Genomic DNA, 16,864 nt, shown 5'->3' on the forward strand with positions numbered 1-16,864 from the left:
GGGAGGAACCGAGTATGGAAAAGGTGGCGCCTGTGAGCCCGAGAGCCAGCGGACTGTTTCCTCTGTAGGTAGTTCCTTGTAAATGGGTGGCCACGCTCCTTCTGTGGTGGGTTTGCGTGTTCAACTAGTTTGTGCTGTAGCTAGAGTTTTTGTGTCACCAGCGCGAATTTTCTGGTAGCCAGTCAAAGTGGTCTTGCGGTCAAGTTGGCTTCTCTTCGCTCAAGCAGTGCGATTTCCTGGAATACCTGGCAATAGTGGTGCTCTCCGTATAGCCCTTCTCAACTGCGTCTTGATATTTTGGCTTTCCGAGCTGGACCCGGCGTAGATGAAAGTAGGTTGCACTTCAGAGAGCCGCGGGATGCTGGCAGACAGCGACTTCGCGGGCCCGTGCGCGTTGACGATAAGCGGGTACCTCTGGCACAGCTTGTGGCTCCTGTAGGTTTGCGGATGCTATCAAAGCTGCACGAGCTGGACTTCCACAACCGCAACACCAGTGGCGATTCGCGTCGAATCCGGCTCCTCATTTCTTGAAGTGTTGCCGTTTAGCCGTCCGCAGTGTCCAGGTGGTTTCCCGTTCTCGGTTCGAACTGTATACTTCCGCTGTACCTCTATCATTTTGCTGTCCGTTTCCGTTTCTCCGTCAGCCAGCATTTTGGCTTGCTGGTTATGGAGACTTCCCCGATGAAGCGCTGGCTGGGAAACGAGCGACACCCCGATCGCTGTCGCAAATCAGAAACGTGAAGCACGCTTGGAGACAATCCCTTACACTCCGCCGCTACTTCACGTCACCGGGGGCATTCCGCTCGTCCTAAAACGGTGAATCTACAGAGAAACCTAGCTGAGAAGAACGTCATGCCTGCAAACTACAGCTGACAGGTACATCCCGCGTAGAGAGCTCCGACAGCCCCAACTGGTGCGAAATGCCACTGGACGGTGGTTCCGTCCTCGCAGGGAAATTCTGCGTTCTTCGAGTCGTGGACTTCGATACGCTGACGTTCCGGGACCTCCTGACTCCGCCGCCTGGCCCAGGCATTTCCACCAACGAGAGCCGCTACTACTGCCTTGACTGCATTCTTTCTTTGGTGTCGAGCACAGCAGGCGAAAGGGAATCAGCCGCGCAGGCCCGTGGCCTCGTGTCAACTCCTTGCATCGCTAGTGCTGCCACTGCGGCAGCTGACTGTACGACAGGCGTGGAAGCCGCAGGCCGAAGCGACGCTCTCCGCTTGCAGACGTGGAGGAGGACAGCAGTGAATTACAGTGGATTTTCGTCGCGTTGCGAAGCAGGTGCCGAACAGAGACGGCACGCCCCAGCCCGTCTTCGATGCACAGCTGGAGCCGACGGCGGAAACCGCAGACCTGCCGATGAGTTGCACAGCCCGTACACCGTTGTGTCTGAGAGGCGTGTTCTTTGCTGCAGGAGCGAGACTGTTTCGAGCTGCGAGAGCAGCCGCGGGCAGTCGTCTGGTTCCAGCCGATTTCCGGACTCGAGCGTCACGTTAGTCGAGGGCCCGCCGCCGGCAGCGCGCGAGGGTAGGATCAGCGTTCGAGAGGAAAGAATGCGCTGGAGGAAGAAGACTAGAAAAAAAGATGTCTTGAATGCTGCCTCTGGGATGTACCACTTTACGAAAGCCAGCATGCCGGTCGGTTCCGGGTCTATCGACAGCTCGACAGCGGGCCATCGAGACCCCCCGAGGTCGGCTACGTGCCCCTTCTGCCATTGTGCAGATATGCGAGAGACAGGTGCTGGTCCTGAGGCTCCCGTGACGCGCAGCCTCCCGTCCGCACTGAACCATCACAGAGAGTCGGGAGGAAGTGCTGGACTGGGACACCAATGCAGCTGTCTGGACGAAGGTTTTGATCAACACGTCAGGCTCGATCGCAAGTACCAAGCTATGTCGGCACGAGGCAGGGTCATTACTTTTTATGTTGCGAAGACTGACTATTCGAACAGCCAGGAGCACTCCAGTTTTCTAGCCGCAGCCACACATCGCCTTGGTCTGCTCAAGAGTCAATTTCAAGGTGATTTATCGCACACGGCTGCAGGCCGAGGAGTCTGCAGCAATCGGAGCGAGACTGAACAGCGGCCAAGGTGCCAGAAAGGTCCTTCCAGTTTATCAAGACCAGCAAGGTCTTGTTCAGAGAAAGTGGGTCTTCAACTGCAACCGCCATCTTCCGCGAAGGGTCGTACAGAAAGCCTGGCCGTAGCCTGGCTGGCGAGGGCCTACGAAGAATTGGTGGAGGCGTTTTTTTTATGCCTACTACCAGCCCTAGCAGCGAGACCAACCTTTCTTGTGCCTCGCTTTCCAGCTAGACCCGTGTCTCCGAGGCGGCGGTCACGCGGGCAGTTGCCCCAGGGGGAGACAGGTCAAGCTCTGGTGTGTTCTTCCTGGACAAATGGTGACGGTACAGCAGTTGGTGGTAGCATAAGAGAGGGAAATGTGATCTCGCCAGCTCGGATCCGGGGAGTGTCAAGAGTAGGAAGTAGTGATAGCAACCCCCGTGATCCCCGGCGTGATCGCCTGAATTCGGCTTCTAGCCCGCGGTCTGCTACACCAGGAGCAGAGAACCAGGCTTTCCCACGAGGTACACTCCGGTTTCTGGGTGGCGCTCGTTTTCGAGGGCAGGGTAAAGCTGTGGCGTCAAGGGGGGCTGCTACTGATCCCTTCTCAGAACCGCCGGTACACTTTGCGCCCAAAGGAGGCTCACGAAAGCTGCACACACGGGTGACTTGGCAGCCTCTTGCGCAGTCCCACACCAACTTCTCCTCCCAATCGCAGTGGGACGCGGGTAGGGAACCAGATTTCGCTGTTGTCTTTAAGAGGAGCAAGACTGAATCCGGCAGAAAGCCTCCGTCTTTGTTTTCCCTTTGCGTCGCTAGCCTAAACCAAATGTTCCCTGCCCTCATTTTGCCGCTCTTTGATTACCAGCAGGAGTCGCTGAACGGAAGGCTGCTTTGTTCACTGATCACTTGGTCGCGGGTGTTCGCCCCGCCCCAGGTGGTGTTGACCTTTTTCGTGGTCGCCTCTAGCTGGGGGCCTGATTCTGCTGGGCCCCCGTCCGCCCGCCACTCAGATTGGCAAGGCAGCAGCCAAGCCTATGAGGCACCGCGTTCTCCCTGCGAAACAACAGCGCAGGAAAGCACCCATGCTGGTTTGCAGGGCAAGGAAAGTGGGAGAGAGGGACGCACACCGGCTGACGAAACAGCAGCAGGCGGAGTCGCCAACACCGTCTCCAGCGACGGTGGGAGGGGCAGTACGAACTGCTTCTCCGACGAAGCGGCCGTGCGAATGAGTGCAGGCTACTACTTCCGGCAGCGTTATCCTTTCATCGATATGCTCCTCCACCGAGTGTACATGGGCGAGGACTTGTTTCCGTCCATTCCATACGTGTCCGCCGGGGTCATCGAGGCAATTTTCTGTTCCCGGTCTTTGAATCGCATTGATACACAGCATCACTTGATCAGTCTCATTCTCTCTTGGCAGTTCATACAAAGAGCAAAGGGCCAGGTCTGCTGTACTTCTGCTTGCTTCACTCCAGGGACACCACCAGCGATCGAGACCGACACTGCAGGAGCGCTGGGAGCCGAACTGGGAGGCGAGCAAAGCCTCCACAACCCTGGTTCCTGTCACTGTAGTGGACACTCAGAAGATGTCCTTAGTGCGTTGCAGGAAGAGCACTGTTCAGCCAAGCCTGCCAATTGTTCCGCAGCTGGTCGCTCGCCAACTACACACACAAGCTCCGCGACTACTTGTCCCATGGGTGCAGCAGAGGATGCGGCTGGCTCTATGCTTTCAGCCAATTTCACACTCGGTAGAAGTGTTGCCAACTCTGCTCGTACGGCGACACATGAAAGACCGCAAAACCAACTCGGCGGTAGCATTCCAGGGATTCACTCGCACCACAAAACGAGGGGAACACCTCCTGGCCGTCATCTTCACTCCCTACCTACCTGCGCAGAAGGGTGCAAGCGTTGCGGGCTCTGCTCGGTAGGAGCGCTGTGTGAACAGGTCCTCGTCAACGCGGCTCCATGGCTTCAGCTGGCGAGCCAGAGTCACATGTCGGCGCTTTCATCCTGGCCTGCATTGCCGTGTACCAGTCCTCAGCCCTCCGAAGCTTACTGGCTGCAGCTTCACAGCCTTCTTCGATGGCATGAGGAAGAGGAAGCAGCCGCTCACCGTCACCCCGCCAAGACGCAGGCAAGCACTGCCTGCAGTCATCAACGCCACCGCTACGCAACCGAACTGTGTGAAGGTGTCAAGCGTCGACAGACACCTGTAGAAGCGGCCGCTGAAGCTGACTTCGATGAATTTCGACAACAGCGTGGCTGGAGACTGAGACGCGGCCCTCGTTATATCGCAAACCTAGGGGGAAATCCCTGCATTTACGATCCAGAGGCTCCCCTGGCGACATACTTCGAGCCCGGGGAAGTACTGGTTTGGCTGCATAAGCGCTGGCGTCTTGTTTTCATCAGACGGAAGCGACTGCCATCCAAGAAGACAGCAAGGGGGTCTCAAGACCACCTGCTGACGTGCGGCGACGTTTCTTCTACTAGCAGAGCGGAAGAGGTGGAGGATCACTCGCAAGCAGAACGTAGTTTGAACGACGTCTCCCCGTTGCACGGGCAAGGTGAAAGGCCGCCCGAAGGGAGCTCAACTGGAGCCGTGCTGACAGTGAACGGCATGCCAGCTGGTCCTGCGACGCTGTCGGGTCCTACATCGGTTACAGGCAACAGGGGTGACGCCTCTCGCAGCAGTGAGCTTATTCAGAGGCAAGATTGCTTCCTGCAGGGAGTACAAGGCGACTTTTCTCAGGGACAAACGAGCAGACATCACGGTTTCCCTCCTGCAGGGTCGGAGATTCTTTCTTCGGAGGGGCCAGCCAGTTTGGCAGACCACGGGACACGAACAGACAGTGACGATGCATCTCGGCGAGAGGCAATAGTGAGAGACCAAAGAGCGACGGCGCCATACGCCGCCTCGGTAGATCTGGATGAGCTTTCCCACATCTCTCTCACAGACCTGCCCGATCCAGACCATCTCGATCTCGTGGTCCATCCAGCCGAAGCCGCACAAAAGAAAAAGTTTCCCAGGCGACGCTTTGTCAACAAGATCATGTACGCTTCTGATCGTCGCTGGCTAGAAGTGCTAACGAACGGGCCTCAGTACTGTCGCCCCGAGCAGCAGGTGAGCTACTCTTTGTCTGTGGGGTTCGGCCTAAAGCTTTTTGGAGTGCTTCGAGTGAGGATAGTTTACGCGGCGCTTCGAACTTTTTCGGCTTTGATGGCTCAGAGCGGGTACGCAGACCCAGCGGAGACAGTCGGTTCCCTTCAGGGCTGCAGCGCTATATTTGCGCATGTTTCCCGAATCTGGGTGAAGGCTGGTCTAGCATCGCAGGAGTTTGGCTAGTGGACCACCCGTTTGGCTATCTTGGTAGCGCGTCAGTCCAGACACTGTTTTTCTCATTTCGAGTTAGTAGCCCCTAATGCAGGTGCACAATTCCTCCGAACTAGGTGTTATGTGTCTTCAGTTCGCTCGACGTCGATCACGATGCCCTCTCAGCCCGTGTCCAATTACAGTAGGTTTTCTGAGCAAAACGTCTGAAGCCCTTGAAACCTGTCGAAGTGTTGCAGTGGGAGTGGTGTGTCCTACACTGACTGGCGCGGACCCGCAGTCAATCGCTGAGGAGATGCGTCGCACTCCCCGGGACTCGGCTCTCCCCTGCTTAGCTGGGAATAAGTTGTGGGAATCACGCAAAACGAGATCCCTACATTTTGCGGAACAGCAGGAGTCCGTTTCCCTCACACCTCCACTCGGTTTTGAATGCGGCGCAGTTCTCCAAAGCAAGCTACATCTTTTTTGTCTCTGTGCCTGCAGCCTCACGGAGGAGAGCTGTACTTCCGCCATGCTCGGGATGCAGAGTGCGTTGCACTTCATGTTGCCGGTCGACTCTCTCTGTTCTCTATGGAGGAGCTGCCGCAGACGCACCGAGCGTTAGAGGGGCTCGTGAGCCACGTCCTGTACAGAACCAGGACAGCAGCTGTCTTCAGTAACTTGGGACAACAGCAGCGTCAACTAATGAGGCAGCAGGCTCATGGGGACGGTGTTGTGCAGTCTTCTATCGCGGCTGCGACCCGTGATCATACAGGGCCCGCGAGCCCCTCGACCCCGGGACCATGTGCCAGGGTGGCAAACACGTTTCCGGTCTGTTGTTGCAACGCTGTTTCGCATGAACAGCAGTGTCATGCACCACTTGGAACCCATCGGCACGAGCACTCACGCGCGCTGCACCCCTCAGGATGCGGCTTCACGACTCTGCGTCCCAGCCCGGTACAAGTGCCGCAACTCGAGGCAGAGTCGGGTTTCGCCCCCGCATTTACGTCTAAACCCGAGTAGAGGGCTCGGGCACAGCCAAGGAGAGCGGGCAGGGTTGATCGTAACGGATCTGTCTTTGGAGGACCACTGTCTTGTGTCCGGCCAGGAATCATGTACGATCTTCAGAGAAAAGTCCAGATTCACTTCAGTGCCCCGCGTCCCGGGTGACTCACCGACGCGGGCTAGGAAAGAGAGTATGGAGAGGCTGACGACTGAGTGCCGGACTGCTACGGGAAGGGAATCTGGGGTACTCGGAGAGCAGCGGCACGCCTCTCAAGTTCGGCACACGGACAAAGGGATGATTGAAGAAGGCCCGAGCACTTTCTATGCTCCGTTAATGGAACTGTTCGACTTTGGCAATTCACCGGACGGATCCTTGACTGCTAGCGACAAGCCCGACAGCAGCGCCCCTTATATCGTTCCATTGGGGCCTTTTCATTCGGATGTCAGCGAGGGCCAGTTGTCTGGTCGCAGCCAGAAACGTGACTCTCAACGAAGTACTCAAAACTGGCAGAAGGTGACTTTGCCTGTGGACCGTGGTCGCGAGGGATGGATATCAGAGAATGCATCTCTAACAGCCTTGCTACGGTGGAAATCCTCGCTAATTACAATCTGGCACCGCCACGTTCTTTCTCGCCTGTGCCCACCGCTGCGTTGTCTAGTCGCGTGTACCGGAGGACGGACGGTGCCCGGAGGTGACTCCAGACCGGAAAATGGCTCAAAACAAGAGTCGGCGAACTTGGCTGGTCCTGAGTGCCCCTGTGGATGCGTAGAAGCCTCCCGCCTTCTCATGCGATTGCGTTGCTCTGCTGCTCCTCCGGTCTGACAGAAGTCGGAGACCGGCACGGCGATCAACGCGTCACCGGTGCTGGCATGTAGAAGGTGGCGGTTATGTCAAGCGCAGGCCACTGGAACTTCTGGCCTTATTGCGACAAATCACTAATGTCAAATTTTCTTCAAATGGCTTTCCGCACTACACAGAGTTCTCGTTATGACAGCTCTGTGCGTACTTCGTGTTTCGTGTTCGCTCGGAGCCTCTGCCGGTCTCCAGCTGCAACGCCTGCAGCCGGACAAGTGAGATGCATCAGGCTTGTATATATTAAAAATTTGTCAGTTCCTCACTTGGCGGAAACACCGGTCGGGTCACTCTTCCCTCACGGCTCACGGACTAGCTGTCTTCAAATCGTTTCTGCAGGTCGCTTGCGGTAAGCTCACACCTTGTCTCCTCTGCTGCCACACCGAGATAGGACACTGTCGCATGCAGAGAGCGCCGGTACATGTTGGCCTTGGTGCTATTCTACCTTCTCCGAGTTGGCCACCTTCAATAGTTCACGGGATACTCGCCCTCCAGAAGCGTCTGCTTGAACAGCTTCTCATTAATAGTGGCGCCCAGTCTCTTGCAAATGGTGCGCATGTCTAGCTCCGCATTTCCCAGGCACGTCGTACCGCCAGGCGACGGAGTAATGTTGAAGATAATACCAGTACCTGACAGGTTCATAGCAATTACATGTCGAGAGACGCTACAAAATTCCAGCCTACTTTCTACTCCTGTGCCCTGCTTGACCACGCGGAAGGCAAACTGTAAAGAGCGAAAGGGAAACTCCGGGCAGTGGACGGTCACAACCCTGGGAAAGGATGTGTGTGTGCGTGGTTCTTCTGTGTCACTCAGCTCGGTGCGGTAGTCCCCGAAACACGACTAAGGCACGCACGCCCATTCTGCTGCAGGGCTGCCGCACCCCCATGCGGCTAGCCAACGCCGCCGGGGGCGCGTCACGACCAGTGGTCAACGATTAACCCTGCAGCGCGACTGAATCTGCTGTCGGGTTCTCGAAGGTGCGGTTGCAAGAAGGAAGCAAACTCAGAATGACTTCCTCCGCTGCAGTGGTACCCGGACACGCTAGCTGCATGCAGGAGCCGTGCGCTTTTTGCAACTGTGGAAGCCTGCACCCGCAGTCGCCTGTACTCCCATCGTGATGGCAATCTTGTCAATCTAAGTGAGTGACTCACCGGGGTCAATTTTTCCTTCACCAAGGAGAAGCTTTCGCTGTTTCTTATCAATCAGCTGAGGACGGACACCGCCGTACCCCTTGGCGTACGTGAGATCTTCTGGCTTGATTGATGGCACAATCTTGCGGACATCCTGTGAAGCAGAGCAGTTTAAGACGAGCACACCAATTACGTTGCTCCTCTGTCCGCTTTCCGGGTGCAGCCGCTTGTTGTGGACCTGTGAATCCCGCTGCGTTCGGGAAGGCGTCCGGTGTCTGTCTGTGGTCTCTTCGCGGGCGCCCGCCACTCTCGCGGTTTCCGCGTTTCGGTAGCAGCGCAGCAGCTGTGTTAGAATGTCACCCTAGCACCGCTGTAAAACGTCTGATCCAAGTAGTTCATGGAACCTGTTCTTCCGTGTCGCAGGAGGCAGCGTGCAGGGCTTTTCCGACCAAGGGGCTACCACATTTTTCATGACATGAAACCGTGCTCTACCTTGCAATTGTCACGCAACTTCTTTTCTCTGAGATCTGCAAGGAAGCAGGGTTGCTAGAACGGCTACCCGGTAATGTCTGGTTATCTTCTCACGCCCACCCAAAAGTGCATCTGCACGAGCACCAGCCTTGCCTAGAGCAAAACACCTGTATTCTCTCCCGCAGACGCGCGTGCCTAGCGCGGCGTTCTCACCTTCGCAAACAAGTGCGTGTTAAGTTTAGGGACTTCGTAAAGGAAATTTTTCAGGACATAGTTGCGCATGTGTGAGGTCCCAAGGAGGTCGAGGTAAACCTTCACGAGATCCGAATCCGGATTTATCACGCGCAAGAAGTCGGGGATCGAAGAATTGTTGTACCGTTCGAGCATCGGTAGAGGGAGCGCGGTGGGCCCAAACCGTGTTTTGCCCACTGCGACAAGGTCTGGATCTCCGTGGACAGCAGCGAAGGGTAACCGAGGATCTTGGCATGTGTACACTTTGCCGTTGAGCATCTCCGGTGCGAAGTAAAAGCTCCCAGCCATTGGCAAACAACTGAACTGTAGACCGTACCCCAACTTCTGGGCAAGCAACAACGATTGCCCGCAAGCGCTGACAACTACAAAGCGAGCCTGATAAAAAAAAAAAAACCCACAGCCCGTATCCGGTCGGAAACGTCAGTTCCATGTCTAAGCAGTTTTCTGATTACACCGTCCCGGAAAATGCGGAATCACCGAGACAGAGAAGGGACATACACAACCGCAGATGACAGTTTTACTGCCATCGAGGTCGGGACACGCAAGATACCATCTGATCTCTGTGCAGTGAGCTCAGGTACGTTCTTGCTCTGACCGACAATGTCAATGCCCGACATCGGCACCCGCGCCGATGGCCGTCCCATCACGACAGGGTGCGGTACCATTCCACGCCGCTTGAGGAAGTGGTAGTGCAACAGTGAAAGATTTTTCCCAGCAAGGTGGTGGGGAAATCCCGTGCTCGGAGTAAACGGGACGTGAGGACTAGCCTGCCTGCTGGAGGCGCGCTGCGTTGACACGTGGCCGGAATATCTCAGCTCAACTGGGGATTTGCGCTCACGCACGAGCCACCGTCCCCTTTTGTACCCCTGAACCTTTTCCCCACCACGCCACATTCGACTTGAAAGCGGCGAAGAGAAAAAGTAGACCGAGAAAACACGTCTCTTGGGAGGCAGCGTGGTGACTATCTTAGTCTCCTGTCAAATAGGACTGTGATGCTGACTTCTGTCCTGCCCCCGCTGATCTGTCGGTCATTGTCGTACCCTGACAGGCGTTATACCTATAGTCCTTCTGAACGAGAACTTGAATGACAGTCACTTCAAAGTCGGTGCACTGGGTGGCACTGCTCTAGATATAGCTACACTCTATAGTCGTCACAAAGTAGCCGTCACTCAGATTCGGCTCACCCCAGCTGGAATGAGGACTCCTCTTACGTATCATACACGTGACCTGGCGTCCTTACGGGACTGACTGCACGTTTCCTTTTCCTGCGTCTGACATACCCTGGCAGTGCCTCGCGTTGTCTTAAGAAAAAACCCGTCGTCCTCATGCTTGAGATCCAGGAGCTCCGTAGACGTTTGTATATCTACCTGAGAGAAAACGCATATGCGACAGCGTGACAGAGTCCTGAAGCGGCTCGCCTAGGTCGTTGCGGAAGTGTCACCAGTTTGTGCCCGCTTCGATGCAGCAATGCAAGACCAGGGCAGCCAGTTGGTCTGAACCTCTGCCCCAGCTGTCCCCTCTGAACAACACGAATGCCACTATTCGGTCATCTACGCGGGACTCCCCTTGGCACTTCCACGCGTCTTTTCTCCAATAAAGCGACTGTGCGTGAACGAGACCCGAATGAAGGAACTGGTAGGCCGTGAATGGATGGATACTTAGTAAAACGCAGAGTTACTTAGAGCAAGTGACGTAAGAGACATGACCATTGTACCTGTACTCTGTCTAGTCCTTTTCAAGAATGAGAGAATAACCTGTGTACCTCTTCTGATATCAAACTAATGAGACGGTGTGCCAACTCTAAGCAACGTACCTGCTTCCCCGCCGAGCTCCTCTTCGCCTGGTCGACAAAGGAAGCAGCGAGATGGTAATAGTTAACTGCCGAGTGCTCATCGGGCACAAAAATGGCGGCGGCCGGCTCGGGGCGTAAAGAATGAGAGTTTTTCATGCCTACCCGAGGCTCCACGTCCGCGAGCTGAAGGGTGACAGGAAAACCTCGAGCCCCGACACTACGGAAGAGCATCTCCGTTTGACAACCAAGCCACTACTGCCCACAACCCCGATTTCGGATAGGCCTTTCCCCCCCCTGCCACAAGATGATTTTTGTCAGCCTCGGCGCCGGAAACCGACGAGGTCGTTACGACACGCTGTACACAACATGTCGACAGTCCCAACATCGGTCGCCGGGCTGACCACTGCGGCGACTATGAAGACTGTCCTTGGCTCTTTGAGAAAGGCACTGGCCGCAAGCACGTCAGGCGATTATCACACGGAGGCAGCCAAGCACGTCTTCTTTGGGTATGCTTCTGAAGATGGATTACTCTGACTAACCTTGACCCGAAAACATGAAAAGACGCTGGTACAAATACAGTAAGTTGTGCCATGAGGCTCTACAGCTGAATTCTCCGACAAAGAGCACACTCCGAAGAGGATCTGCGAAAATCCCGGCTAGAAGGCAACGCGCGGTCCTTCCAGCCGGGATTCTCGCAAAAGGTAGAGTGTATACGACTAACGGGTGAAAGGGAATCCGTCTTCGGCCCTTCGGCACAGACAGTAATCTGAAGGGGTGAACAAAGAGACCGGGCAACAGGGCTTGCGTCTCGCCTCTTACAGCCAAGAACAATAACTAACCACAAGGCGGCACGAGCGGCGGATTGCTGAAGCGCATTATACCCTACCAGAGCTCTTTCGTTACCTTCTTTTTATCGATGAATTCCATTTTCGTGAAGACGCTTCTGAAAATATGAAAGCGTTTCTCCATGAACTCGCATTCCGTCTCTCCCACTGCGAGGGCCATCTTCTGCATGCGCTGCACAACTGAGTCTCGCTCAGCGGGGGGCAGTTTTGTAGCATAGTTCCTGAGCATATCCGCCTGACGTTTGACAATCTTGGCCTTCTGTAATGTGTAGTTGGTCTCGATGTCGCCACAGTGAATTGTTTGGGAATTATTTCGGGGGCAGGAAGCGACAACCGCGAAAGACGGCCGACGCTCTACCAAACCAATCTTCTTCAGGTCTGCAAGCACATCAGTTCCACGGCTCGGATTGGTGCCCTTCATAGTAATGAAGGTTCCCGAGAAAAACTACGCAACACTGCCCCGGTTAGCGGACACCGACGCACACGCCATCCATGACACCGTACCGCATTGATGTAGTACCACGTAGACGCGGCGACAGCCGGCTTTCCAAGGAAGACGAACTAGAAAGCGACCTGCCGAGAGACCTCCTAACGCTCTTCCAGCGGCAGCCAGCCTCTGACACACCAGACGCGCTGTCGACGCTCTGTCTACGCCCGCATTCACGACCATGGAGTACATAAGCCCGCAACAGTTTACAGTTCGACACTGAAGCTTTGAGAAAAAGAATCACAAATATTTTGGCAACACGAACGAAACAGTACCGACTCAGCACAGTGCAGTTTTTTCTTATGATTCAGCTCTTCGCCGCAAGCAATATCACAACGGCTAGACCGAGTCGAACGAAACGGACGTGAACAGGCCCCCACTGCAGCTGTCACTTCGCCAGAGAAATACGCAGAGCCGAGAGGCAGTGAAGACTCGACAAGTCAGTCACAGGTGCCATGAGAGATATATGTGCGCCTGTACAGTCAAGTCTGCAAGATAAAAGACTCTTTGACTGACACCAAACAGAGCCCGGGGCATGGCTCACCATGCGGAAACCTCACAGGGTGAACAAATAGGCAGCAAACGCGTGTCGCCACAGTATTTACGCACTCAGGTTTGTCTTAAGAAGTCAACAACGAACGCGGCAAAACGGATTGTCAAAGTGTGGCTGTCCAGGCAAAAACTGACGCGTCTGCAGCATAAGTGTTCCAAGCCAGTTTTCTCGCCTACGCGAGGAAGGCGCATTCGCTATTATGAACCAGTCAGGAAGCCGTTCTCAAGTATTGTCTTTTTCTGGAGGTGTCACCGCCCAAATAAGGTACTTTTCCATACTGGGGCCGACTGTATATTCACGAAATCTTCAAGTGGAGACGATTCAGAACCAACAGCCAAGGGTCGGTGCACTCAACAGGTGAGAGCGCATTCCTTCTATCTAGCCTGAACGCCGACCTCCTGACTAGTGGGTATCTTGAACTGAAGCTTAGGCCTGATGACAGGCTGGCGAACCAGCGAAGCTGCGTCAGAATTGTACTAACCATGGAGTCCTGCGCGCCCTCCCATCAACTAGAGCGAGTGAGCTACAAACGATTCGATATGTGTGTCTTGATAGGAGGGAGAGTCCGCGGGCCGTTGCCCAAGTGTTTAGCAAGAAAGGGGCCTCGACCCCGAGAGGGTCCAACCACATAGCGGTGGTTCGCAATGCGTGAAATGAAACGTGCAAACTTCCGAAAGTACTGTGCTTCCAGAGTAAGCAGAGCGTACTTATTCAATCCGTGATGGTACTGTTGGCTCTCTAACGCCTGGTTACCAAGCTGCTACGTCAATATGATGCTTGGATGCTCTACATTTTTGAACGCACACGCGGCGGACAACCTCAGAGAGGAACCCAACGCATTAACAAGCATCTCTATGTGCTCACACTCTTTCTCACCCTAGTTCGCTGCACAGCCGAAATCTAGGGAAGCGAAGATTAGTCCACTGTTGCTGCCCAGCCTACCGAAGTACAATACTTTGGACGCAGACAATGTACCTAACAGACTGGTTACGGTTCTAGTCACACCTGTGAATTTGCACAGCTCGTACAGGAGGGCGGTTCCTGTGACGCCACCGCCGACAATGAAAACGTCGTACAGATCTGTTCCAAGGCGCCCTATGGAGACAGTTGCTCCTCCTCTCGACGACGCCGCAGCTTTAGGCGTACTCGCGGGCGCATCGACCCCTACAGACGGTGCCTGGGGACTTGTGTGTTGCTGACCACCCCCTGTTGCTCCTCCCTTCAGGCCCGTGGCCGTAGAAAAAGACGAGCGCGCGTAAGCCGAGACATGCTTAGAGGGGATGGAACTCTGAAGCAGCTTGCCTTGCCTCAGAACAAGCTGACTGGCAATGGTTCTAGTTAACGATCCAAGTGGAGTCCGCATGTTTGGGCTGTTTCTGCACGCGAGCTTTGAGCACGTGGAGAGGGCCAAAGTGAGAAACCACTGTGCCTCGACACAAGATCGAAACAAGTAGGTCCCAGAATCCCAGTTGGAGCAAGTCCGAGCGAAGCGAAAAAGAACGCAGGGTGTGGGCCCGAGTCTTGCTCGCACTGTTGCCGAGCAGCATGCCGGTCAACGGGACCTTGGAATCGTGCACGGACACACAGCCAGTACTTGCTGCTGCCAACGGTGAGGGAAGGCCAAGCCAAACAGAAGAAAGCGTGCTTGGACGAAAACGAAAGACGTCGGTTCTGATGAGACTACTACGGGATGAATCGAGGATGCGGCGCGTACAGCGGAATGAAAGACCCAGTCTCACAGTCGGGACAGCTGCAGGGCTGCACGGTATTGAAGTGAAGCTGGCGCTCAAAAACAAGTCAAAACCAGTGAAAACTCGGGGATCTGCCGAAGAGGAGTAGTCAAGGCGTTTGAGGCTTGCATGTAGCAAATTCAGGAACCGCCGACTCGCTTCCACGGACAGAAAATGCGCGGGGTTGCACTCAGCAGGAAGGGAGCTACAAAAACACACATAAAAACCGAAAAGAAGCGAGGCAATGAGGAGTAATAGAAAGACAGGCTCCACGGAGAGCAGCAAAAGAGCTCTTGTGCTCTGGGGGACTACCAGCACATGCCGGCGGCTGTGCCTGCATCCATGCGAACCAATGAAGGGGAAGAAGCACGTCACAGTGACGCTGCCGCCACACCTACCTTCGGCTTTGCTCCTGATCAGGTTCTCCGTTGAACGATCTCCGGAATACAGCTCCCCGCTGATATTTACCATAGTCGTGTTACCGCCAACTTTCGGTGTCACCACGTGAAGTGCGGCCTCCGTGCTTCAGGGTGTCCAGGGGCGTAGAACGGGAATCTTGCAGGTGGATTTGTGTTTTACACAGAACGCGCCCGGCAACACTTTGGTTGACGCTGTCCCCCCCCCCCTGATCTACCAGCGGCCCGGGTGCGTTCCGTTGTCGGATCCCTGTGACACTCCACTTACAGGGCGCTACGCACACTCTTCTTGGATTCCTGGGAGGTTCACGACGAGAACCAATGCAGGTCCTGCAAAAGGCGAATACGAACTCTCTCTTTCAATAGGAGTCTCCCCGGGTAATCGCTGTTACTTGGATCAGAACGGCTTTCTACGGAATATAGTCCACGAAGTCCCACCGCTGCGAAACCTCTTGCCGTACGTGCTGTAGAGTACACTCGGAACTCCCCTGTTGACAGCGACTGCTGGGTTTTCCATAAAACGTCCAAACGGTGGACTTCAACCTATGAAATTGTTATCTATGCACGTCGCTGAGTTCGGCTGTCTTTTTTGAGTCTGCTCTCGGATTGCGTCACGCGCAGGACACCCTGGGCTGCCTACCGAACGAAGACTGTGTCCGAGACCCTCTCGAGCCAATATACCGGTCAAGATGCCTCGTCACTTCCGTCTCCCCTGATGCCTTGGAGCCTCATTTCGCTCCACAGATTCAGCGTGGCCAGCCTGCAAACACACGAAGCGTTATACACCCGGCTACCATAATATATTTCGTGCACTTGTGTGGTCTTCCTCTCTTTGCCCGCCCACGGGGACACTGTCCAGTGAACATTGTGTGTGTCGCCATGGCTTGCGGTGTTCGTGTGGAGTCTCCGGAAGAAAGTCGTCTCTTCGTCTCCGTCAGCTGGTGAGAGCCGATCAACATGTCCTCCATTGACCCCGCGACAGTCCGGGATGTGCGGCACGAGTTATCCAGTAAGTATTTCAAAGAGTGACTGAAATCTCTCAGGCCACAAATATATAGAGCAGCTCAGACGTTGCGATCTCCCAACTTTTTGCTCTGAGTCTGAGGAGTACCTCAACGAGTGGGGAATCGGGTCGGAGGAGGAGCGTGTCGGAGAAGCGTCTTTTTCTCGAGGGCGAAGCAAAGCTCCTCTATAACAGTTTGCTGGAGACAAGCTCGCAGAGTGAGCGACCAAAGACATTAAACGACATCTTCTCTGTTTTGCGTCAGAGATTCATCTCTTACAGATCCCGCCGGGACGTTCTACGAGAGTTATCCCAACTGAAGATGACGCCTGGACAACCGCGGTAGTACATCAACGCTTTCGAAAAGCTGGTGTTAGGGGCGACGAGTGTCGACAAGGACACAGAAGCTTCTTCTTTTCAAAGGGCTCGACAAGTGCACTGGCGACGCCCTTTTGCAGTTGAGGATTCATCACTCCAGGATATTTCAGTAAGCAGTAACTTAGTATTTTTCGAAGGGCCGATAACTTAGTGACTCGTGCCATCTGGCTCAGTAATTTTAATTATCGCATTCTAATATACTAGTTGATAGAAGCTTAGGGTAGGAGCGCAAGCGCGAACGTCTTGAGTGCACTAGTGATCGGCCTTAGATCAGTAAAGTCTCGGTCTCCCCATACAACTCGAACCCCACCCGGCCGGGTTGCACGGAGGATGAGGCGGAGACGTTCTGGCAGTTAGGTTCATGTGGAGTTCTAGCTTGATCTTCGGGCAGCTTGAGCTCAAGGTTTGGTATCGTGTTAAACCGGTGCGAATTCGTGGAATGTTTTATTCATATTGTGCGGACTCAACACGGTTCAACAATTGATTGAATCGATACTGTGAAGTCGATTACCTTGATTGCGGGAGTCGATCGAGCTTTGTAATAAAGCTAAAGACGCAGGGGGCCGTTGCCGACAACCTG

General features: G+C 54.8%; 2 protein-coding genes across 2 annotated transcripts; one reads left to right on the forward strand and one right to left on the reverse strand.

The window, feature by feature from the left end:
• Window positions 1-7,339, forward strand: CSUI_001038 (uncharacterized protein). Its single transcript, XM_068061244.1, has 2 exons — window positions 1-5,183; window positions 5,874-7,339. Exons 1-2 carry the CDS (start codon window positions 921-923, stop codon window positions 6,390-6,392), a joined length of 4,782 nt encoding a protein of 1,593 aa, XP_067926783.1. The 5' UTR covers window positions 1-920; the 3' UTR covers window positions 6,393-7,339.
• A 240-nt stretch (window positions 7,340-7,579) lies between these two features.
• Window positions 7,580-15,355, reverse strand: CSUI_001039 (fad malate-dehydrogenase (mdh-fad)). The gene is made up of 7 exons (XM_068061245.1): window positions 13,763-15,355; window positions 11,776-12,095; window positions 10,894-11,055; window positions 10,361-10,447; window positions 9,042-9,455; window positions 8,379-8,511; window positions 7,580-7,856 (listed from the first exon to the last, which is right to left on the reverse strand). The coding sequence occupies exons 1-7, from the start codon at window positions 14,118-14,120 to the stop codon at window positions 7,693-7,695; spliced, it is 1,638 nt and encodes a 545-aa protein (XP_067926784.1). The 5' UTR covers window positions 14,121-15,355; the 3' UTR covers window positions 7,580-7,692.
• Window positions 15,356-16,864: the final 1,509 nt, after the last annotated feature.

Source organism: Cystoisospora suis (genome assembly GCF_002600585.1).
Source record: "Cystoisospora suis strain Wien I chromosome Unknown contig_418, whole genome shotgun sequence".
NCBI lineage: Eukaryota > Apicomplexa > Conoidasida > Eucoccidiorida > Sarcocystidae > Cystoisospora > Cystoisospora suis.